General features: G+C 35.7%; 1 protein-coding gene across 1 annotated transcript; it reads left to right on the forward strand.

The window, feature by feature from the left end:
- The first annotated feature begins 9,166 nt into the window (after positions 1-9,166).
- On the forward strand, positions 9,167-11,020 carry LOC145099811 (lysM domain receptor-like kinase 4). Its single transcript, XM_079037316.1, has one exon. The coding sequence runs from the start codon at positions 9,167-9,169 to the stop codon at positions 11,018-11,020; it is 1,854 nt and encodes a 617-aa protein (XP_078893442.1).
- Positions 11,021-26,614: the final 15,594 nt, after the last annotated feature.

Below are 26,614 nucleotides of genomic sequence, written 5' to 3' on the forward strand. Positions count from 1 at the left end.
ATATATACTATAATCATCGGTAAAAGTCACGTAGAAGCGGTTCCCATCCTTCGTGGTTGATCTAAACGGTCCACATACATCGGTTTGTATTAGGTCCAATAAACCTTCACCCCTTTCACATGTACTCGTGAAGGGTGATTTAGTCATATTTCCAAGTAAACAAGACTCGCATGTGTCATCTTCCCTAAGGTCGAATGACTCCAACACTCCATCCTTTTGGAGTTGGGCTATGCGTTTCTTGTTGACATGTCCAAGACGACAATGCCACAAGGATGCTTTATCCATACTAGTGGAAGAATCTATATTTAAAACATCATTTCCCAAGTTATCAACAATCATAACAGTTTCATATATTCCATTACATGGTATAGCTTCAAAGTAAAAAAAACACCATTTAGATAAGCTAAAATAGAACCATTCTCATTATTAAAAGAAAATCTAAATCCTTGTCTATATAAACCATGAAATGAAATGATGTTTCTAGCCATTTCTGGCGAATAGCAACAATTGTTCAAATCTAAACACAAATTATTCCTAAGCACTAAAGAATACACTCCAATCTTGGTCATAGGAGACGATCTTTTGTTCCCCATGATTAGATTGATTCTTCCTTGCTCCACATCCCTACTTCTTCTTAGTCCCTGCACATTAGAACAAATGTGGTAACCACAACCGGTATCAAGAACCCAAAAAATAGCATGATTAGAATCGTTAGATTTAATTGTGTATATACCTGCGAAAGATGGCTTGATCTTTCCTTCTTTGATTGCTTGCAGGTACTCTGGGCAGCTTCTCTTCCAATGTCCTATCTTATGGCAGTGGTGGCACTCTGCCTCCTTCGGGTTAGGACAGGGCTTAGCGGGATCAACTTTGGTCCCACTAGAAGAGGCACCATCTCGGGTTTTGACCTTGCGATAGTTCTTTGATGAAGCCTTCCTCTTCTTTCCCTTTCCTTGACCAATAGCCAAGACAGGAGCAGCAGGTGGATTGGGAGTTGGTGCAGCAGACTTGTCTTTGAAGTTGCTCTCAGCAACCCTCAAGAGACCTTGGAGTTTGCTTAGGGTGACCTCTTCTTTGTTCATGTGGTAGGTCATCCTAAATTGGTTGTACATCGGAGGCAAAGAGTGAAGCACCATGTCGATCGCCAAGTCTTCCCCAAAGTCAACATTTAACTTGCGAAGGCGGTCGACATACCTTTGCATCTTTTGCAAGTGCACGGTAAGAGATTCTCCATGACCCATCTTAGCGGAAATCATGTTGGTGAAAATCTCATAACGCTCTTGTCTCGCGTTTTGGTGGTACCTCTCCAATAAGTCTTTGTGCATCTCGTACGGGTACATGTCCTCGTAGGACTTTTGGAATTCGGAGTTCATGGTAGCAATCATGATGCAATGTACCTTCGTTGCATCTCGCTCATGAGTCTCAAAAGCGGTGATTTCGGCCGGAGTAGCGATTTCGGGGTTGATTTTCTCGAGCTTCTCATCAAGGACATACTCCTTGTCCTCATAGCGAGCAATGGTGCGAATGTATCTTATCCATTCGCTAAAGTTCGTTCCATCGAAGGTGACCTTTTGGCAAAGGCTCATCAACGTGAAAGAACTGGCAGCAGCGTTGTTAGCGTTCGACATCTACAATTAGAAAAGGACAAAGATAGATTAGAATATGAATCCCTAATTATCACCCAATAAGAAAAATTAGGGCTGGGATCCAACAATAACATTTACATATTAGAAAAGGGATGTCGTAATCTAACATGCAAATAAATTGAAGGTAAGTGAATGACGATTCACTAATTCTCCATCACAAAAACCTAAACTATTAGTCCTAAGTCTTTTTGAGAATTCCTAGGCTCGGATGAGATTCATTGAAACTATTCAATGGCATGTTTAAATCTCGATATGCCCCTCTTGTTTGTGACTGGGATACCGAGGATCACAAAGCGGGTGTGAATTACCATGCAAATTCACATGGTGCCTTCATTGTAACGATCACCTATTCGATGTGCCGGTAAACCACACACGCTCCATCGAACTATGATAAACAATGAATCACCCTTTGCCACCTTTGCTTAGAACCAATTAGTGTGCCGGTAAACCACACACGCTCCACTAACTTCTTAGCAAGGGTGCAAAGTGTAACTTCATGGGATTGCATCAATTCACTTTTCCTAAAGTAACTAAGATTGGGAAATTTTTTTTTTTTAAAATGTGTAGTTACTTTGTATCACTTATTATACTTTTAATGAGAGGATGAGGTTGCCCTATCCTACCCGTTCGGCTAATGACCCTCCACCAATCAAGCAAGCGGTGGGTGTGAGTGTACACCCATTAAGCGCCATTTTATAGGCCGCAACCTTATACCCACCTTATAGATCGGCTTCGTGAATGAGGCCTACTAACGGTAAGACTAGCATTTAGTTATATATATATATATATATATATATATATATATATATATATATATATTATACTAGTAATATCATATTAGTATAGGGTTGTATTTTAAACCTTTTAAAATCTAGGGTTTTGAAATTCAAGTTGTCTAAATTAAAACTTTTAATCACAAATATAAATTTCACAACTTGAGGGCAAGTTTTAAACATTTAAAACATGGAGGATCAAATAACAAATAATTTCAATTAACAATTAATATCCTAATTATCTATATTTGATTTTATTCAAGATTTCTTTGAAAGATAATTACCAAAATAATTAAAATAATTAATTAATTATCATATAAGGAAATTAAATATTTTATTAGTTGATAAATACCTTTAACTAGATCAATATAATAGTCATATATATCAAAAAATCGGATTTAGGTTGATCTATTATGATTAAGGTAAGTTTCCATAAGATAATTATGAAAAAATCCCGAATCTGGCCATTCCTGGCGCCTGGACTCGCCGAGTGCACACAGGGACTCGCCGAGTCAGGCCTACTCGCCGAGTCCACTTTGAGACTCGCCGAGTCCATGACTCAGAAACCAAAAAATCGAATTTTGCAGGTTTGTTTCAGTTATTCAAGCAACAATTTAAAGAAAACCAAGCTAGGCTCTAATACCACTGATGGGTTTTAGCCATAAGAACTTTCCTATGTGCGCATGCAAAACCCTAATGCTTGGATCTAGACTTTCTAATTAAACATGCTTTGAATCCAAGACTTCTAATGCCTAATTAGGTTAAATAACAATATTGTAACAGATCTAGAATCATACCTTTGAATTCCTTGTTGACCTTGTTGTCTTGGAGCTTCTAGAGTCACAAATGTCACTCCTCTAATGGCTTACAAACACCAAAGCAAGAAGGATGATTTAAGAGAGAGGAGAGGGGAGGAATTTCGACCAGAGGTTCCTTACTTTAGGTTAGATGTCAAATTCCCCATGCCATAGGGTCTATTTATACTTGTAGACTCCTTAAGGGTTACAACCTAAACCCTAATTGGATAATCTTCTCTTAAGGCTATCCAAATCCTTCTTAGATAACTCATATGGACGATTTTAGCTATCCCTAAGCTCTTAGAATCCGTCCACTATATATCTATAAGGATTTATAGTCTAAAGCTTAACTATCAAACAATTGACAGTTTATACCCCTTTATTTAATTAACTTCTTTAAGTCACCAAATTAATTCTAATTAATTCTATGACTTATATTAATCAAATAACAATATATTATTCCCATAATATATTAATAATATTTACTCTCTCTTAATAAATCATCCTATCAAATTGCTATGGTGAAGGCAACCCAAAAGGACCATGCACAACCGGGTCAAATACTTGCCTAATATAGTTGTAGCCTTAGACACTATTCCAACAGATCATTCCCTGGTTCTTCTCCAAACCAACCAGCTATGACTTCGTTCGGAAGATACTGGTTGCCGTGGGGATGGAGTCCAGCTATGTTTTCTATGCGAGAATTTAGGGTAAGACAATAATTATTAGACGAACTATCTAGATAATTATTTAGAAAACCTTCATTAGTTACATCGCTATTTGTGAAGTGCATACCAGCTATGTGTAATCTAAACAGGATAGACCTTCGAATAAGTGACCTTAACTCTGTATTCACACAGAATAGGGGTGAAGTAAAATTTCCACAGATTCTAAGTCTATATCATCCTAATTACATATAGCCTTAGTGTATCCACTTAGCAACTATCAACTTAGTAATGAAGATCCCATTTTAGTTCTCAAGTATAAAGTACTTATAGTAACACCAAATACTCCTATAGCATTTTAATTTTAATGTTATGTTCTATTGTTATCATTGTGGTAGGGCTGGTAAGATTTTAGCATTGTTGCAACCACACAATTAAACTTAGGCACATGCTAGTCAACCCTCGGATAATATAGGTGATCAGGCTATATCTTCCCAGTTTTGACCATATGCCTCTAAGCCCACTTGTGTTGCCCAACAATCGTAATTCTTTTGTACTGTCCTAGTGACACTGATTTTAGTATGAATGCAGGCACGTATACTTACTTAAATATTTTATTATTTAAAGTATAAACTCTTGGTCAGAGTATTTTTAATCCCTTATGTATTTATAGTTAGTAAATCTTTTATGGGTTGATATACTTAATTCACTATAAACAATGCTCTGATACCAATCTGTCACACCCCAAAACCAAGAACGGCGGAAATGTTCTGGGGCGGAGGACGTCATGTACAGTATCACAACAATGTAAAGTAGTAAACAAGCAACAACATCATCCATTGCATTAATAATAGAATTATTATACAAGTATGTTCTATCAAATTTTGATAAACACTAAAGCATAAATCAAAATGAAAGATGAGTCTTGAACAAGCTCCATCTTCCTTTCTCCTTGCATCGGTACTTGTCTATGATGACCTGAGGATACAAGTAATTTTGAAAGCGAGTATCAGCTTTGAAGCTGGTGAGATCATAAGTATTTAGTGTCTTAATTTGTATGTAAGAATTTGTATATGAACTGTAAGTATAAAAATGTAGATGAACTGTAAGTATGAAAATGTTTGTAAAACAACTGTAAACGTTTGAAAAGCTCTAGAAATCCCTATAATTCCTACTATTATATAAGGGTGTCTTCTACCAAGACCTAACTGTTCTCAATGTTCGTGTCATGTAAAAGTGTGTAATTTTCCCAAGTGTAACTATTATTAACAAAATATAGTTTTTACATCTATATTTTAAGTGAAAGGATCACTAAATATATGTACAGGGAAAATTAATGTAGTACTAAAACGTAGCGCTATAAGAACTACTGCTGTACTAACTACCTTAAACCGGATTTATATTAAGGCATCATGTGATAAATTGCACCATACTATAGACTGGTAACAACGACAACGTATAGTCGAAAATAAGGTATGATGTTTGGCACCCGCAGACCTGCAGGTCCCGCTGTAGCTAGCAGCAAGGTGTAGGATAGTCAATCCAGTATAGATCTATACGCAAACTCACGCTCTCCCTTCAAGAGACTCTGGCTACAACTCGGGTCATGAAAATTAAGGCATGCTCCCATACAGTGGATCACAATTTTATTAACGTATTAATGTAAGTGTAATGTACGGAAATGTTCTACGTGTGCTAGCTGTAATGTGTGTTCTCTCTATCTAGCAAGTATAGTAATGTACTGTAATGTTCTAGAAAGTATTGACTCATGAATGAACTGACTCATTGTATGATATTGCGTTCTAGTAATAGTTCTAGTATCTCCCTAAACTACCAATATGGTAGTTTACTAGTAATCTAACTGGTACGTATGGACATGGATGTATACCCTTGCTACTCAAGGGCATGGGATGAACTGGAAGGACCTTTTATCACTATATATGTACACATGATATATAACTAATATTTAAATGACTTTCGAACGAATACCCGATATCCCACCAGACCACATCTCAAGCGCGAAAAGGAAATAGGGTGGATAGCCTTCCTAAGTCTTTTAAACATTTCTTATATAACTATGCAATTCATAATATAAAAGCATAAATAAGTTTTGTAAGACATTTGAAACATAATTATTATTTTAAGAAAAGATCAACTTGATGTCAATCTATAAAACAATTTGAAGGCATGGGTTTGATAAAACAGTTTAGTATAAAGAAACATTTGTTTGAAACACAATTGTAAATAAGTTTGAAATGTAATATACAGAGTAAAATGTACAGTGTAATAAAGAGTTTAAAACATATAAAATTGTTTATAAAAATCATTTGAAGGAAACTGTTTGGTAAAACGGCTAATGTGTAGTAAATCATTTGAATGCTACATATTAATCACATGTGATTGATATAATAACTAGCGTAATTCTACTGATTAATCACATGTGATTGATATAATAACTAGCATAATTCTACTTGTATCCCCCCCCCATAAAACATTTAAAAATAGTTTAAAACATTATTTAAGGGGTATGAACTCACCTGCAGTAAGTGTCTGGAATTGAACGGACTATTATCGTAAGGAAGGATCGGGCAAGTGCTCGGTGTCAAGTGAAGACTTTAGACACACACAATGATCCTAATTACATATGAAGACATATGTATATAAATAATTAGTGATTAAAACACTAATTATACAAGTATAAACATTTAAACGCGAGGAAAACACTTTTGGTCAAGTGCTAGGAGGCTAATGGGTTGCAACAAGGGAGTGCAATGCCCCTAATGGGAGTTTATGGTCTAATGGCCATATGTTTTGGAGTTTACGGCCCATGGGAGTAAACTCCTGGCCGTAAACTCTCAACCAAGTCCCTAGATGAAGTCTAACAATTATACAACTCATGTAGTGAATTGCTTCAAGGCTTAAACAAGTGTTTGGGCTTCCTATTAACTCCTTTGAGGAGTTTACGGCCCTGGGACCATATCCCATGGAGTTTACGGCCGTAAACTCCCTTGGGAGGGTGATTATGGTGTTTTCAAGTCTCTAAATTATCTAGGAACTAAACTAGGCTTTTGTACTTGGCTTTAGAAGAGTTTATGGCACCATTTGGCACCATTTTATGGAGTTCACGGCCCTAGAACCTTTTGGGTCATGAACACCTTACTCTTGGTGTTCTAAGTGTGTTAGCTAGTCCAAAACTCATTTAGGAACATGCCCAAATTAGTCTCTTGGCTTAAGGAAGGTTTTAAGGGCATTTTGGCACTTAAACATGGAGTTCACGGCCCAAGAACACCCTTGGCCGTAAACTCACTTTTCATCATTCATTTTAATTGATTTTGGTGTCCTAAACATGCAATGGTGGGTTCTAGTTCGAGTTCTAAAGCTTTGAGGGTGATTGGAACACTTTAGGACCTTAAAATGGAGTTTACTCCCCAAGTGTTCTTAGGCGGTAAACTCCCAAATCTTGGGGTCTTAATCCGTTTTTGATGTTTTCTAGTCATATACACACTAGCATACAAGTCTAAGGTAGTTACAATTCACGGGGAAAGGACTAGGTAGCATTTAAGCCACTTATCGGAGTTTACTCTCCAAGAACGTTCTTGGGCGGTAAACTCCTGAATCTCACGGATTTGATATGTAATTGGTGTTTCTAAACACAATCTAAGCTATATAACATAACTAGATCGAAGTACTCACAATTTGGGATAAAAACCCGAAGATCCATGAGAGAGAATTTTGGCTTTTCTCTAATTGGAATTCAACTAATGAACTATTTGGTTCAGTTTTCTATATATAGTCCTGGGATTTTTGACAGAAAATATTTCTATTCTCGGAATGAACTCTAATATCCTAGAGTATTGGAATAACAGTGTTGCACAAAACCCTAGTGCATCCACTCTCCTAATATCTCCTTAAGTGTAATATCCTGAAAACTGCCAAACTTATACTCGAAATCTGAGTTTTCACTGTAACTGTTCTACTTCTATTGGCTTCAGACAGTTTCCTTTAGCCGTATGTTTTGCAATGACTGTTAATAAAAGTCAAGGACAATCGTTATCAAATGTTGGTTTGTTTCTGAAAGATCCAGTTTTTTCACATGGACAATTGTATGTTGCCTTATCTAGAGTTCAAAGCAAAGAGGGATTAAAATTATTAATTTTAGATAAAGATGACAAACTCACAAATAAAACTTCTAATGTTGTTTATAAGGAAGTTTTTCGAAATTTGTACCCAACTTTTTTGTAGCATATTTTATTCATTTTTAGCAAATCACACTTAATCCATCATATTACTTTATTTATTTATAATTACGTATTGTTGTATTTTATGTTAATTTCATTACACACATTGATAATGCATCATCTGCATATGTCCAACAAGAATCATGCACCAAAAATAAGAGTTTTCAAAATCTTCATTTCTAATTAAATACTCCCCATTTAGTTTGTAATTAAATACTTACAAATAAAAAATTTATTGGAAAATGCAATATTACAATTCATAAGTTATCAAAATTAATGAAATATTATTTTATTAATTAATTAATTTTTAAATTCAATTCAAAATCAACACCGATAGGTTCCACGAGTTTTAACCTAATATGATCATTAAATAACTCGTTACATTACCTTGTTTATATAATTACTTTATGATATATGAATTTCAAATACCAGCTATGCTTAAAATATGTCGAAAATGAAATACTTGACAACGACTTTACAAAAAAACCAAAAGCAAGACTTGCAAATACAATATTTTTTATTTTCTGCACTTTATAACAAAATAAAAATCATGTTATCGGTTTAAAAAAGTGATATAAATTTAACTTTTCTATTTTAGCGATTTTTTTTAAAGTCGGTTCATATTACACCCGGCTACATATGGTTTAGGTTTGGTTTTTTGGGCCCAGTTAAAAATGGTACAATTTTTTATTTGTCTAACAACCGGTCCAATTTACTAGAAGCCCGGTTTGACCCGATCTCTTCAATGACAAACCGGTCCAGAAGAGAACTAAAAACAGAATAAAGTAAAACAGCCGTTTAATTCCTTTTTAATTCTAAATACTTATGAAACAGTCGTATGCAAGACAATTGTATCCTTAATATTTCATCCTTCAATACACAAGTAAAAGATTTGACTTCAAAAACTTTGTAAGCTGGAAAATTCTGGACTCTAAAATCTAAATTAATGTATCTTCAAAGTCATTTTCACCCCTTTTTGGTTTAACAACTATTTCTACATATAATATCACAAAGTGTTCCAATTCCAACGCCACTTTCCGATCAACCATGAATCCATTCCTGTTCCTGTTCCTGTTTCCGTTCCTGTTTTTCGCTCACGAATCGGTTTCCCAACAAACGTATTCCGGAAACCACATTCTGGAATGTAACAATTCCAACACAACAGAACAAACCCCGGAATTCCTCTACACTTGCAACGGAATCCAATCGTGTTCCACCTTCTTAATCTTCCGAACTCAACCTCTTTACAACTCAATTTTCACCATCTCTAACCTCATGTCAACCGACCCTAAGGATGTCGCCCGAATCAACGGAATCACTGATTCCTCTGAAATCTTGCCGCTAAATAAAGAGCTAATCATTCCGGTTACATGTTCTTGTTCTGGTCAGTATTATCAAGCTAACACATCTTTTGTTATTCCGATTAACACCAACTATTTCACTATCGCAAATTTCACATTCCAAGGTTTAACCACATGTGATTCCCTCCAAAAGAACAATATTTATAAAGGAAATGATTTACAAGTTGGTGGCAAGATTCGTGTCCAACTTAGATGTGCGTGTCCTACCGTTAATCAAACCATGTCGGGAATCAGGTTTCTGTTGACTTACTTGATTACTTGGGAAGATTCAATCAAGAAAATTAGTAATCGGTTTGATGTGAAATTTCAAGATTTAGTTTTGGAAAACGGGTTTTCTTCTGTTAAAGATTTGATTTTTCCGTTTACTACCCTTCTTGTTCCTCTATCTACCGAACCTTTAAGTTCTCAAACAAGAACACCCGGCCGGAATCAGAATCAGAATCCAAAGTTGTCAAAGAAAGGAATCATAATAGGGACAATATCAGGTGGTTTCTTGGCGATTTTTAGTGGTGTTTTTGTGATATGTTTAGTATCGAAAAGGAAAAGAGCGAATAAGGGTAAAATGGTAAAATGGGAGTTGCCTAAAGATATCCAACTTGGTATTGCTAGTGTTGATCAAGTTCTCAAAATCTACAAATTTGAAGAATTAGAAGAGGCCACGGACGGATTTACCCTCGAAAAGAGATTAAGTGCTTCGGTTTATAAAGGAAGTATAAAGGGTAGAAAAGTTGCAATTAAACAAACGGGGACACACGCGAATAAAGAGGTGAAAATTCTCCAAAAAATTAATCATTTCAATCTTATTGGTCTTTATGGAGTTTGTGAACACGATAAATCTTGTTATCTTGTTTACGAATTCATGGAAAACGGTTCATTAAACGAATGGCTTCGAGATTTGACTTGTCAAGAAAGTCAAACATGGAATAATCGTATTCGTATTGCTTTAGATGTTGCTAAAGGTCTTCAATATCTACATAATTTTGCGAATCCAACATACGTTCATAAAGATATAAACACTAGCAATATTCTATTAACTAAGGATCTACGCGCCAAGATTTCAAAATTTGGTCTTGCAAAGTCAACAGAGAAGGGCGAAAACGTAAATTCATCCATAAAATGTCGGTCTGAGTCAAAGGGGTACCTCGCACCGGAGTATTTAGAGGCAGGATTTGTGACAACGAAGACTGATGTGTATGCATTTGGAGTTGTTTTGTTGGAATTGATAACGGGGAAAAAAGCTGTGTATGAGAATGATGATGATGGGGGACAAGTGATGTTGTGTGAAGAAGTTGTATCGATTATGGGTGATGGACATAATGCGAAAAGTATGGTTAATTACATTATTGACCCTCGGTTGAAAGGTAGACATGCCCTCGGGTTTGTTATAGAAGAAGATGAGCTTGCTATGCGTTTGGTGAAACTAAGTATTGGTTGTTTGGAAAGCGAACCATCGAAAAGATTAAGTATGAATGAGATTGTTTCTACTCTTATGATCATTCATATGGATGCACAAAGCTCGGATACCATGTTTTTGGTGTAGGTTTTTAAGATTAATTGTATTTATAAATAAACTTTAATTTAAAGAGCTTGTTATATTTTATGTGCTCTATGTTTCTATATTTTACTATTAATTTTTTGAAAACTTGAATATCATCCTAGTTTTTGTTCCATCTTATCTTCCTACTCGTATAAAACATGACACGTGGAATCCAATAATTATCTCTTTTAATCTCTTTTTATATTTTGACACTTGTGTTGATTTAGTCATACGAAGATTAGCAGGAGAAAAGGTAGAAGAATAATTGATTTCACTACCTTTTTTTTATGAGTGTTGTTTTTTTCATTTACTCATTCATTGGTGGCTATATTTTTATTATGTAATTCAACAAAATTAAATCTTTTTATATATGATTTGTGTATGTTTATTGTACATACTTTGTATCTTGTTTATGTGCTATGTATCTTTTTTCATACACTGTTTTATTTTCACGAGTTAAAAAGTTCTCTATTTGATATTCATTATTTTGTTAAAATAAGATACATAATATTTTTTTTTTAAATTTCGCCTCGAGGCTTTCGCCTTGTGAGGTGAAGAGAAAACGCCTCAAGACTCGTTTTCGTTATTTGAAACCTTGCAATCACTATAAAAAATTTATTCAGGTTTAAGTGAATATTTTAATCTGCAATCATCTTCTAAGAACTTCACTTACAAAGATAAAGAATTACAAACACAGAAATCCGATTATACAGTCTAAAGAAATAGACACAAAGACTTACACTATTACACAGATAAAATTACATAGAAATTAAACCAAAATCTTTAAATGATATTTGATTATGTTGGTATTTAGCCTAATTTCAGATTATACACATTAAGCCATTCAGACATACTCGATTATACATACATTAAGAAGTTAAGCAGACATCTTCGATTATATATATATATATATATATATATATATATATATATATATATATATATATATATATATATATATATATATATATATATAGGCTTAGGTTCATGTGAGACGGCCTAATTTTGTGAGACCGTGATACCCATTTTTTTATTTCTTTTATTTTTTTTAATTTTGTTAGTTAATTCAAGTTCCGAAAATAATATTTAAAAAAAGAATTTTTGGATTTTTCCATTTATTTTGAATTTTAAATTTATTTTTTAGAATATGTACAGTTTAATATTCTATTAGAATATTTCACGTATTTTTCAAAAAAAATGGAATTTATTTTTATTTTTTTTATTTTTTTTAGTTAATTCAAGTTCCGAAAATAATATTAAAAAAAAAGAATTTTTAGATTTTTCCATTTATTCTGCATTTTAAAATTATTTTTTAGAATATGTCAGTGTAATATTCTATTAGAATATTTCACGTATTTTTCAAAAAAAACGGAATTTTTTTTATTTATTTTATTTTATTTTATTTTTTTTAGTTGATTCAAGTTTCGAAAATAATATTTAAAAAAAGAATTTTTCGATTTTTCCATTTATTTTGCATTTTAAAATTATTTTTAGATTTGGTTTCACGGTTTCATATATATATATATATATATATATATATATATATATATATATATATATATATATATATATATATATATATATATATATATATATATATATATATATATATATATATATATATATATATATATATATATATATATATATATATATATATATATATATATATATATATACACACACGCGGGGTCAAAATCCAGATTATACACATTATTTATTACATAGAAATTCATAAACTAAACATAAAACAACCATACTCGCTTATACAAGCTTTAAGAAATCAAGCCATTCAAAAAAATACAATGTAGATGAAATCACAATTCATACAGACTCGGTTACCATATTCAAAAACACTTGATTTGTCAATAAGATTGCATAAAATATGAGTTTTTTTTTTATTATTATTATTTTACGATGTTGATGGTTGGAATGGAGGGACTCTTTCTCTTTTGGTATTTATAAAATAAGCAATGAAAGGATAAACATAAAAGGGAAATTTTGTTTTCCAGCCAACTAAATTTTGGTGTGATGTGTAATCATCCTACAAATAAATAAATAAATAAATAATTTAACATCTTCGTAGACGACAATCAGAAAACACAACTAAGAAAGATGCCCAATCTACTAACTCTAAATAAGAACTCCAACTTGCTACAAAATCGATGGCGACATATAAAAACTTGACTTCTTATACTATGAAAGTCATAAAAGGGTAAGCATTTGTTAATGGCGAATCATCATATATTATTGTCATGATTCTATGATAAGCTTATTAGAATGAAAACAGATGAAATGTTTTTTAATTAGAGAAACTATTTACTTCAATGGAATCATGTATTGACACTTCCCATTTCACAAAAATCTTTTTTATCATCAGTAGGAAACTATCAGAAGAAACTCTATAAAGTCCTTGAAGATCGACACCCATTAAACTATCATTCATCTTTACATTGTTTATTCTACATTTGTAGCCTCCCATAACTTTCCTTCTTTCTATAAACTCTTCACTAGCAAACGTTTTGTAGAAACATCAAAAATCAAACTATAGCTTTTCATGTCTTCAAAAACTCTAGAAGCCAAAGCAACTCTGTTTAATTTGCAACAAGCACAAATTAGAATCTTAAACATATATCTATCTTGTTGTAATCCACTTTTTTTAACCATCGAAAATAGCCTCTGAATTGTTTTAATGTCCCCCCTCAACTCTAAAATAATGCATTAAAGAAGAAAACATTTGAATTTCCTGAAGTATCCAACACCTCACAACCCATCGTACATTTCCCTAATGTTGTCAAGATAGATGAGTATAGGGGTAAACCAAACTTTTTTTTGACAATGTCCCACAAAGGGTTTTGAAATCTTGAAATAATTTAAGAGCAGCTTCACCATTCCCTGAAACACCATAGTAATCAGTAACCACTTTGAGAGTGTTACAAGACAATTTGAATACCTTCACTTTGTTTTTTGTTTATTGAAATGAGTTGTTTTACCAAAGCAACGTGCCTATCGACGGATAATTTGGTAATTATCTTATGGTGTGGACATCATGATATTAGCGTATATGTCCTATGTGTATTCTCTATATTTATTTTAGCCTATTTTTTTATAATTGTTATAGTCTGTTTGTATTATGTAAGCCCATTGGAACCCAATGTACATTGTATATATTTTCCTTTATTTAATGAAAGTCGATTTATGGAAAAATGAAGACAGAAGATCAACCGACGGACTTAGCTCAAGCAGTCAACTTTATGTCAATCAATGATGGAGAGGATGTCACTTGGTACACGGACACTCAATTCCTATTACCCGTACCGGTCATTCAAAAATTCACTCCACTAACCGTCCCTTACATCTTCATAATATCCTTTTGACACCTAATATTACTAAAAACTTAATGGGTGTTGCTAATAAGACATCCCTTGAACACCCCATTGACAACTTTTTAAAAACTCAACCAATAATTAACTGCTTATAATCAGTTTTTTCGGAAAACAATACAATTTAATCCAATAAAAATATTTAAAAAATTAGTTAGGGTGTCCATATTGCAATATGGGGTGTCTTTTTAGCCAACCCCAAACTTAATATGTAGGTGCATTACATCTGATAATAAACTATACATTGAATTTGATCCCTCTTGCTTTTTTGGTGAAGGATTTGACAACCCATTGAGCTCTTCTTAGGTGTGACAATGTTGACGATTTATACCCTACAACATCAAATCTCTAGCCCTTTGTTGCTCTTCTTACTGCCAACTCATCCTTATGGCATCAACACCTGCCACCCTAGCGCTCATGTTTTTAATAAACTTGTTTCTACTCATTTGATTTGTTGTAATAAGACAACTTCAAATGTCAATTGCTCTACTTGTCATCATGGAAACAATATTAAATTCCCACTTAATGTTTTTAAATTCTTTGAAATTGTTCATTCTGACTTGTGGGAATCTTCTATACCTAGCACAAGTGGCATAAAATATTACATCATTTTTTCTTGATCATTTTAAACATTTTTTTTGGGTATACGGACACTGGAGCAACCTCTCACCTCGCGTCCCATGTAGACTCTTGTCGGTTAGTAATAATAGTAATATTAAATATGTTGTTATTGGCAATGGTCACTCACTTCCCGTTACCCATAACGGTCATTCAAAAATTCACTCCACTCATCGCCCCTTACGCCTTCATGATATCCTTATCACACCCAATATTATTAAAAATTTAATCTGTGTGCGTCGCTTACATCTGATAACAAAGTATCCATAGAATTTGATCCCTTTGGCATTTCCATGAAGAATTAAGCAACCACCAAGTTCTTCTTAGGTGTGACAACTCTGTCGATTTATACCCTGCAACATCAGATCTCCAGTCCTCTGTTTCTCTTCTTACTGCCAACTCATCCTTATGGCATGAACACCTTGGCCACCCTAGCGCTCATGTTTTTAGTAAACTTGTTTCTACTCATTTGATTTGTTGTAATAAGATAACTTCAAATGTCAATTGTTCTACTTGTCATCATGGAAAACATATTATATTACATTTTACTTGTTCCCACTCAATGTTTCTAAATTCTTTGAAATTGTTCATTTTGACTTGTGGGAATCTCCTATACCTAGCACAAGTGGCATAAAATATTACATTAAAGGGCTAAAAGGAAACTTACCAAAAATTTAAATGTTACATGGTGTTTGTAACGACCTAATTTTTCAAAAGAAAATTTTCATTTTTGAATAATCAAAACAGTTCCAATAAATCACAAAATCTCAAGAACAATTGTTTTCAAATTCATAACATCAACAATTTTTATTTCAAATATCAGAGTGTCCCATAAAAACGTCTGAGAGAGTGTATGTCGCGCCATCAAGTTTTGTCTTTGCCCTTAGGCTCAGAACTACCTGAAACAAATCAACAAACCGTAAGTTAATGCTTAGTGAGTTCCCCAAAGCATACCCCATACAATCCACATAACCACATAATCCATATTAGCTATAAAAGTTACATAAACCACATAATCCATATTAGCTATAAAAGCTACATAATCCATATTAGCTATAAAAGCTACATAAACCACATAACCAATGCATACAAACATATAAGGATGTCTTGGGCTCCTCCTAGGGTCTTACTCCAGGATGTCATGGGCTCCCCGATATGGTCTTACACCTAAGTGCCATGGGCTCCCCCTGTGGTCTTTAGCTGAAAAGTCATGGTCTCCCCCACATGGTCTTACATCCAAGTGTCATGGGCTCCCCAATGGTCTTTACTTGAAAAACCATGGGCTCCCCCACATGGTCTTACATCCAAGCATCATGGGCTCCCCTCATGGTCTTCCTTGAAAGTATCACATATATAACTAGCATACCACTTAGCATATAACCAACTAACATACCACATATCACTAAATCAACTAGTATACCACATATCACAAAATAGGCCAGCCTTGGTGCCTTCGACCCATTGATATGGTGAGGAGACTCACCTCTCAAGAATGTTGAACTGATAAGATAAGATCAGATAAGTCCCAACGTGAAGCTCCAACTCAATTGGCTATTACCATCATGTGATTAACTTGTCAAAATCCAGAAATACCATTAATACCCTCAAAGTCAAAACTTGGTCAAAGTCAAGGTTAACAGTCAAGGTCAACAGTCCATGTTGACCCCTAACGCGTCGAGTGCATCCAACAACTCGTCGAGTTCCTTCCGAGTCCATAAAACTGAAGTCCCGAGTCAACTCGTCGAGTTACCTGAGTAACTCGTTGAGTTCTTTAGTTCCAAGAGACCGAAATCTCTAATCAGCTTCACCGAGATCACTCAGGATCCCGAAAACAGGTAAAACCTGCCCGACTCATCGAGTTTGCTAAGAAACTCGTCGAGTCCCTTCAACCCTTTTCATGTTTAGTCCTTTCCAGTGGGATTCAAGGCTCCAAACTACAGATCCAACCCCTAGGGTGTAGTTACCATGTAAATTTGTTAACTTTACGTGCATGCAAGGACTTTAGAGGCTAAAACACTAAAACTAAGGTTTATACAAGGTTTAGGGCATGGAGAAGGGCTAAAAGTAGATAAAGTGAGCAACTTTATGTCCATGGAGGCCTAGAGGTGTCCAGATCTGAAACCATATCCTCATCAGTTCAAATCGAAAAGTGACAACCTTATGAACCAAAAGTGACCATTTACTTTTATGAAATGAGATCTAAGAAAATAAAGGTCAAGGTAGCAACTTTATACCTCAAGATGGTTGCCAAAACAGAGTAGATGTCGGATCTACTGCTTCTCTCTTTACTCCACCTTCTTCAAGCTTCAAAGTCCTTCACAACCACACTAAAGTCACTCTCCAAAGCTCTCTCACACACTCAAGAAGGTATAAGGCTCGAAATAGGGTTTTTCTAGGATGTAAGGATGATGAGAGAGGCTACAAATGAGCTATAAGTTCTTTAGAGAGGGTCTTCTAACTCGTCGAGTAGATACTAAGTCCCACGTCCAAAAATGATTTCTACTCGACGAGTTGGAGCTTCCCAACTCGTCGAGTTCCAGTCTAAAACCCTAAAATACTTAGAAAATCAAACGATGCCTGGAACAGGCGTTACAAATATCCCCCACTTGAACTAGACTTCATCATCGAAGTCTGCTAACGCGAACAAATCTAGATAGTGATCTTGCATCTCCTCTTCTAGATCCCATGTCCACTGTGAGGTTGTACAAACGCTTCTTGGCCGGAAATGGAAGAAACCTCACCACTACCATTGTGAGGTGGTGGTTGCCACCTTCTCCCACCGTCTGCCACCATCTTGGTGGTTGTATTGGACATTTTCGTATTCTTTTGGTGCTAGTGTGTGTATAAATTATGTAAGAACTTTTATATGTGCTTAGATTGTTGGATTTATCACTCGAAACCGTTGTTGTGTGTAGGTGGCTGCTGCCACGGATCGCCACTGACTAGCACTGCCCGAGGTGGCATTGGGTGGTGCCCGACTTATTAAACATGAAATTAACGAAACAGTTAACTTTATCCTGAGTGGAAAGAGGCTATGGACAGTGAGATTCAGTCCATGTATGGAAATCAAGTTTCGAACTTGGTTGATAATGTACCGGGCCGTAAGACAGTCGGGTACAAATGGATCTTCAAGAAGAAGACCGACATGGATGGGAATGTACACACATATAAGGCGCGACTGGTTGCGAAGGGCTTTACTCAAACTCCGGGAGTTGAATATGTTGAGACCTTCTCACCAGTAGCGAAGAATAAATTTATAAGGGTTATTCTAGCCATAGTTGGATTTCATTACTATGAAATATGCTAAATGGATGTCAAAACCACTTTTTTTAATGGAAAGTTGGCTGAGGATGTTTACATGAGTCAGCCAGAGGGTTTTGGCAGTGCAGTGTACCCTAATAGAGTGTGTAAGCTTGAGAAATCCATATATGGATTGAAACAAGCATCTCGCAGATGGAATCTTTGTTTTCATGAGAAAGTCAAAGAGTTTGGATTTTCGAGAAGCGAGGATGAATCTTGTGTATACATCAAAGCTAGTAGGAGTGTAGTTAGCTTTATGGTGTTGTATGTGGATGGCATACTGCTCATCGGAAATGACATCCCAACCTTGTAGGAGGTCAAGTCCTGGCTTGGGAAGTGTTTCGCTATGAAGGACCTCGGAGAAGCTGCCTATATCCTGGGGATAAGGATATTAAGAAACAGAAGTAAAAGACTAATAGGACTTAGTCAAATACCTACTTGGACAAGGTGCTGAAACGTTTCAGCATGGAGAACTCCAAGAAAGGTGACTTACCCGTCCAAGAAAATACTAAACTGAGTAAGACTCAGAGTTCGAGTACAGAAGCTGAGATAGCAGAAATGAGTCATATACCATATGCTTCTGCAGTTGGCTCGATCATGTATGTTATGACTTGTACTCGCCCTGATGTGGCCTTTGCTTTGAGCATGGTCAGCAGATATCAAGGGAACGCTGGTAAAGCTCACTAGTTTGTGGTTAAGAATAGTCTTAAGTACCTGCGGAGGACTAAGGACTGGGTTCTTACCCTCGGTGGGAGTGATGACTTCAAAGTGACAGGGTATAGCGATGTGAGCTTTCAGACCGACAGAGATAATTTCCACTCTTAGTCGGGCTGGGTGTTTACCTTGAATGGAAGAGCAGTGACATGGAAAAGTTCCATGTAGGAGACTGTAGCTAATTCAACGTGTGAGCTAGAGTACATATCAGCAAGCAATGCAGCGAAGGAGGAGATACGGTTGAAAAACTTCATCGGAGACCTTGGAGTTATTCCATCCATAAAGGAGCATGTGGAAATTTTTTGCGATAATGAAGGGGCGGTTGCCTTAACCAAGGAACCGAGAGATCATGGAAGATCCAGGCATATCGACATAAATAACCACTTCATAAGACATCAAGTTGAAGAAGGGAACCTCGTGGTTAAGATGATATCGTCAGAGGACAACCCAGTACATCCCCTTACAAAGGACTGACTAGGGTTAAGCACTTGCAGCATGCGAGGGGCATTGGGCTAAAGGACGATTTTACTTTTAGTGATTAGATAAACCGAAACTTGTAATAGCTAAATTGTAATTGCTATTTGATGTTTAAATAAAAGGGGTTTTATTTACAAGTAAAGTTACTGTCTTGTGTCAATTATTTACTATTGTTTCGCTTTGCACGTTTTGGCTTCCAGAATAAATAAGATTTATTCAAACTATCCACAGTCGTTCATACTTTGGAAGTAGGTATGAAAGAAGACGATCATGAGTTGGCTTGTAGGATTGTCTAAGGAGTTAGGCATTGCAACAGGTTTGTTGCACCGTTCATGAGTACTCCTGAAATAAGATTTGAGTATTAGATCAAACCGCACTCACTTGGATCACTTCATGGAATTTATTGTGAGACAGAAGTTTGAGCTTGATGCAAATGGCTAAAATATCTTCTGTTTTATATGATTATCAATCAAATAAAAGTTATTCTATGTACCAGTTCTTACATCTCCTACTACCGGTGGGGTGACAGCTAGTTATGGTATGTTGGGGGATATCATTATTGTCGAACCCAATGCCTACATTGACTTTGTGGGTAAAAGAGTAATTGAACAAATATTCAATAAAACAGTACCCGAGGGTTCACAAGCGGCCGAGTATTTATTCCAGACTCCCGCTGACTGAGGGAAGCGATCTGTCTTAAACAAGAAGATTTTACGGGTGAACAATGAGATGGCATGTGAATGAGTCATATGGGGAGAAGGAATCAATTCTTGTATGTATGATATGGGGTCGCTCTGACAGATGGTCAGAATTTCATCTGGGTTTGAATCATACTAAGAGGTCCACTAGAGATCAGAATCGGATTGGACTGGAGAATGCCATTAATTGCTATATGAAGTGGAATAGCCAGATGGGAACTGGTGTTACCAGCACAAGATGCAAATAGGTTGCCCAAACGAGGTCTTTCATCCACTAGTATGAGGAAGGTTAAGGAGCTAGGTGCTTTAAGGCTAACAAAAGGATGTTCTTCCCAAGAGTGGTACTCAGAAGAAGAAAAGGTTGATATCATATATATGTGTTCAAACCTAGATATATGAGTTGTTGACTATGAGTTAGTTATGCATTGATGGCACGAAAACGCATCAGTAACTTGATGTTATAAAACGTGTCATTGTGCATGATTTAATGAGTAGTTAGTACAAGCATATAATGTCGAAGTTTATTTGTTCCTTTTATCCTAAGAGGATTAAAATCGATATCTTGGGCCCCTCAATGATTTTGTTTTGACTTATGTGTCAGGCCCGGTCAAAACTAAATTGATGTGTTCAGTTATGTTCTATGTCAGACAAATCGGAAATCGGGAAACAAATTGTTGGACAATAATTATGACATTGTTCCATGTATTTGTCCAACTGATATCTTGAGAACAGAGGAGTATATGATCCCTTATCTAAAGGATATGTCACTGACTGGGTCAGAGTTGACAGCAGTTTTTGGAAGCTTATGATTGCTAAGTCGGATCCTGAAGTCACATAGGCAGCTATAGTTATTAGACTTATCCAAGTGGGAGACTGTTGGATTTGATGTCTAAGCCCATAACTATAATTGGTATATTTGACCCGATAGTAGCATGGTCCTTTTTGGTTTCCTTCACCAGTGCAATTTGATACAATGATTTTTTGATAATAAGGTTATTTACGATTTATTAATATGTTATAAGTATAATATATTTATATGGTTATTTAATTAGTATTGTCCAAGAATTGATTTGGAATTAATTTTGTGGTCAAAAGAGACTAATTAAATATGGAAGGATTGATTATGTAAATCAATAATACTTTTAGTATGGGCTCAGTGATCCATGATTATGTAAGTGGGCTAAACCAATAATATAACCCATGGATAGTCCATGGAGGTTAAACCCATGGATCATAGGAATGTGGAAAGTCATGGATGATTAGGGTTTGCAAAGTGTAACCCTAGCACTTGCCACAACTATAAATAGCCCCCTCCATGCACCAAAATTGGTTACACCAACCATAGAGTCAAGTAACTTAGTCTCTTAGAACCTCATCTTGCATATTGGTGTTTGTGAACCATTAGAGGCATCACACTTGAGGTGCTCAAGCTTTCAAAGGTCAAGAACTCTACCCTACTCAAGAGGTATGTATCCTAACTATTTTTGATTATATATGGCTTCAATTGTATGCTAGCAAGGGTGAATGCTTTGGAAAAAGAAAATGCATGTATAATTAGAGAAAACATAGATCCAAAGCATCTAGGGTTGCATGTGCACTTAGGAAGTGTTATATTGCTCAAAACCCAACAGTTATCTATGCGCATATGATGTGCACGAAAGTACCCACTAATTTTAATATTTATAACCTAACAAACTTAAACTAACTATGCACTTATAGGCAGTGTACCTAGTCAGATTACAGTATAGCTTGGGTAAGTCGGGTGTCGATCACAGGGAACGGTGTTACTTATTAATCTATTTACTATTAAATTAACCTAGTTATTAACAAGTTTAAAAGGGGGTTTTATCTGATTTTACAAGATCAAATGAACTTTACTCAAATCCAATCAATAAGTAAAAACACACTCTTGTTTAGTTCGAATCCACTTCATCCTTATGGCTAGCTAATTATTATGGATTATCAAGTTGGTTGTAATTGTATTAGTAATTTAGTTCTAACTTTACCAATAATTAATTAATTCATGTCAAACTATGTATGGTCACACACAATTGAACACAGAATCAATTATCAATATAAATATGCTATGTAAGATTTATTATCAAATGCAATTATAGTCACAATCCACGTTCTCTAACACAGCTAAGTTTATTTAATCTAATTACTAACTAAGATTGGTCAATCCTAGCTCTAACAATTTAATGTTCACTAAATCATTAGTTAGACAAGTTCATGCAGTTAATGGTCACTAAGCTACACAGAACATGTAATCAAGCAAATAGAGAAACAACCACAAGCATGCTAGGTAACTACAAATCAAACACAAGCAATTTACCAACTAAATAAATCCATAAAGATTAAGCTATTCATAAGTTAGAAGCTTCATCTAGCCAAACAAGAATAGCTAGATTCAGCTGCTCATAATAGCAACTAACACACTAAAACAAATCAAAGTGTAATAAAACATGTTCCTAGTTAACGATTAAATAAACTAAATTATGGACCTTCACTCTTTTGGTGTTGAAAGCCTCTTCCCAGAAATTTTCTCTGCTCAAAATCGCCTTCTGGAACTCCTCTCTCTAGCTAAAAGTCCCCTCTATTCGTAATGGTCAAGGGTTTATCTAGTTGCTGATTTTCACAAATTCACGTCGTGAATAATAAGATATTCACGTCGTGAGTTTCAGATAACCGTTCCCGTCAAGGATTCCTTCACCCGCGTACATATCTTCTAGAACCAACTCTCACGTCGTGAATCTTCAAGTTCCCACGACGTAAGAACGCTTTTTCCAGATTTTCTTTTCTTTTAATCTTTTAATTCCCAAAGTTTCTTTATTTAACACTTTTAGTCCCTTTTCTTCAAAATGTCTTCTTTTTTGCTGCAAATAACATTTAAGCTCATAATTACCATTATTATAAACAAATTACCAACTTATTAATAAAAATGTACTTAAATATTTCCTAAAAATAGGTATAAATATGGCAATATCAAAATACCCCACACTTAGACTTTGCTTGCCCTCAAGCAAATTTAAACTTAACCCTTGATTACTAACATCACATAGAACAATCCGACTCCAGCTCAACCATTATGCCAAGACCTCAACGCATGCATTTGTGTCTAAAATTTTCCTAAAGTACCCCCATACTTTAAATACTCACAATCTTCATAAACACTTGCCCACTTTTTCCGAACAATGCTCATTTTATGCAACCCTCCGAATCCATCCGCAGACAACCTCCTACCCTCAAAGTATTTTTAGTTGAGCAACCTAAGCATACATAATCTAGAATTACAATCTATGATACCACTATGGAGCTCTTTTGGAATTCTTCATTTCTTTGACAATTGCTCTTTGATTTCTTTGAATTCACCACCTTGTTGTTTGATTTTTGGTATCTTCAACTTTTTGAATTTCTTGTAATTTTGATCTTTTGATCTTCACTTTAATTGCTCCAAAATTCTTCAAACATTTCTCGCAATTCTCTTTTTTTTTTATTATTACATGTACCTCACTTTTTTCACTCAAAACCTACATGCTTAAGCAGAGGCGCTCAACCTCAACCTTTATTGGTTAATGATAATAATTTTCCTGGATACATTTCAGGTTTAGGCTGCTAAACATATTGCATCCCTCAAACCAAGCGGGGTTATGTTTTTGTTCCATGATTTCACTAAAATAAGGGAGGCCACAAATGCACTATAACGTGTATTGGCTCAACTAAACATTTGAACTTTTATCGGATCATCCCACATAACACTAGCAACTACAGTTCAAATTATTATTACTAGATTCAATTATTAAAAATTTCAATTTTCAAATTTTAAATTTTTACTATCAAATTCTATCATTATCTAGCAATTTACTTTTTCTACCCCTACCCCACACTTATTTCATACAATGCCCTCATTGTATGCATAGAATAAATCAAAACTAAAGAAAAAAGGAGAAAAAGGAACAGACTCCCCTGGGATAGTGGCGTAAACGTCTCCAAAAGTGTGGAAAACGTGCATCTTGAAATGGACTCTTGAGAAATAGAAACTTGGATCTTGAACTCGCAAAATAAGGAATGTACCGGCAAAACATGAAATCGAGCCTTCAATCGTCTTCAAATGTGGTGTAAATCTCCAAAATAGAACGAATAATGTGGGAAAGCATACGCCACATTGTATGGTAGTGAAAATGAGCCAAAATAATCTCCAGAATTATGACAAGAAGAATAGTATCAACCCATGGAATAAAAATATGTCAAGAGCCTTGAACATATGAAGAACATCGATTCACGTCGTGAGATCAGAAAAAGTCACGTCGTGAAGTCGTGTTAATGTGTATTCTGGGAACCTCCTGAAAACTGACTCACGACGTGAATAATTAGGGTTCACGTCGTGAAAACTGGGCAGACAGAAATACATTGCCAAATACGATACAACCCAATGTCTTAATGTATTCACCAGTTTTTGGACTCTTTCGCTGACTTGCCACTCTCTTGACTCACCCCACACTTATTTTGAAAATATGGGTCTCGACTCTCGAATTTAAACACTCCCGGCTAAAGACGTACACACTTATACCTCGCTATCCTTTCTAGGCGCTCCTAGCAATTTCTGAGAAACAACCACCAAAGAAGAATAAAAGTAACATAATATTTAAATAGTTCTTACAATCCCAACAAATAAAGCATAATAAAAACAAACTAAAACCAATAAAAATAAAAATAAACAACAATCAATCATCCTCCTCATCATTATGTGCTCCACTAGTGCCAGCTCCATCGCCTCCACGTCCACCATACTCCGTCCATCTTGGGAAAATCGGGTAATGATACCCCAAATGAGGCGGCTGCTCCACTCCAAGATGTCGGACAACATTCTCCATAGTACCGCCAATCCAATTTACACTTAACGATAACTGGTCAAAATAACCAGCCATGTCACTTCCAAAAGGCGTACCGATCATGGAAGCAGGTGGGTGTATTGGCTGCCCGCGGTCTCCCCTTCCTCTCACGTTCCTGCGCCTCGGTCTCGGTTTTGGCGCAGGTTGGTCAGCCGGCTCCTCGTCGTCATCATCATCATCATCATCATCATCATCGCCAAGGATTCCCCAATGTGTGCCATAATTTCTCACCACCCTCATTGTTTCCAGATACCCTATGCTAAACTCATTCCCCTCAATACATGTTAGGGAACGAGTAATTGCAGGAACAAGTAGGCCATAAGAGCGGGCCAATCAGGTAACAAAATGCCCTCCACAAATGGGGCTTCCAGGACGAGCGCTTGTCGCATAGTCCGCCAAATACCGGGCCAAGAAATATGGGATATTACAGCAAACACCCGGTTGTAGGATGCACCATAAAAAGAACAAGTTACTTTTAGTAACTTTATCACCGTGGCGTTTGTGATGAATGGAGAAAGTGATTAAACGATGGATGAGGCGGTGTATCGGCTTTTGATGCTACTCTCGGGCGATACACCGAAATTAAACACTCCAGTGGCAATGTTACTCCAAAACTCTGGCCCCGAAACTCCATCAGCATAGACCCGCGTGGCATCCCTCAAAAACAATATAAACTCATGAGTGATGGTCTCATGAGCTCCATAGAGCCCCATACGGCGAGAAAACTCCACTAGACTGCACTCCCGATACTCCCCGCCTAACCGAAACACCAAAGCACGGGGAAAAGTGGGATCTCTGACATTGTCATGAAATGTGACCATGGAAAAGAACTCCATGCATAGCTCCTTGTACACACGCTCCTGGATGTTAAAAAGGTTGAACCACCCTTTGCATATGAATTGGAATCCGTTCCCCAAAAAGATTTTTGTGAGATATTGGGACATCCTATCAACCAAGCCAACCTCCCTCAACCTCGCCCACTGAATAGTGGGAGCCACAGCAAACTCTCGATTGTAGAGCCATCCCAACCGAGTATTCCATCGCGTGTAAATTTCCTGGGGTGTAGTTGTTGTTAACTCGTAAAATGGGTGTAAGCTTGCAATTCCAAGAGGTAAGTCTCTTCTAGGTGCCATTTCTGCAAAACAGGGAACCAACACAGCCAAAACAACAACCCAACAATTTAGAAATAATAAAATAAAAAAAGAAACTTCACAGTTCAGAATTCACGTCGTGAGTTCGTAGACAGGTTCGAAAATTCGTTCTGGTTTCTGTATGAATCGGCCATGATAGTGCTTGGGGTTTACTCCTATAGCGTTTTCAACCATTAATAAACTACATTCCAAGAGTAATTTACGAATCTTAGAGCTATTTCATACAATTTAACATATGAACAAACCCTAGCCCTAATTTCAACTATTAAAGAAAAATGAAGCTTGATAATTAGAAATCGTTACCTTTGATGGAAGTAGTATGTAAACACAAAGAAAACGTGTAGATTTGTCGGCTAAAATCGCA

Source organism: Lactuca serriola, chromosome 4 (assembly GCF_051521515.1).
Source record: "Lactuca serriola cultivar US96UC23 chromosome 4, Lser_US96UC23_V15, whole genome shotgun sequence".
NCBI classification, from domain to species: Eukaryota; Viridiplantae; Streptophyta; class Magnoliopsida; order Asterales; family Asteraceae; genus Lactuca; species Lactuca serriola.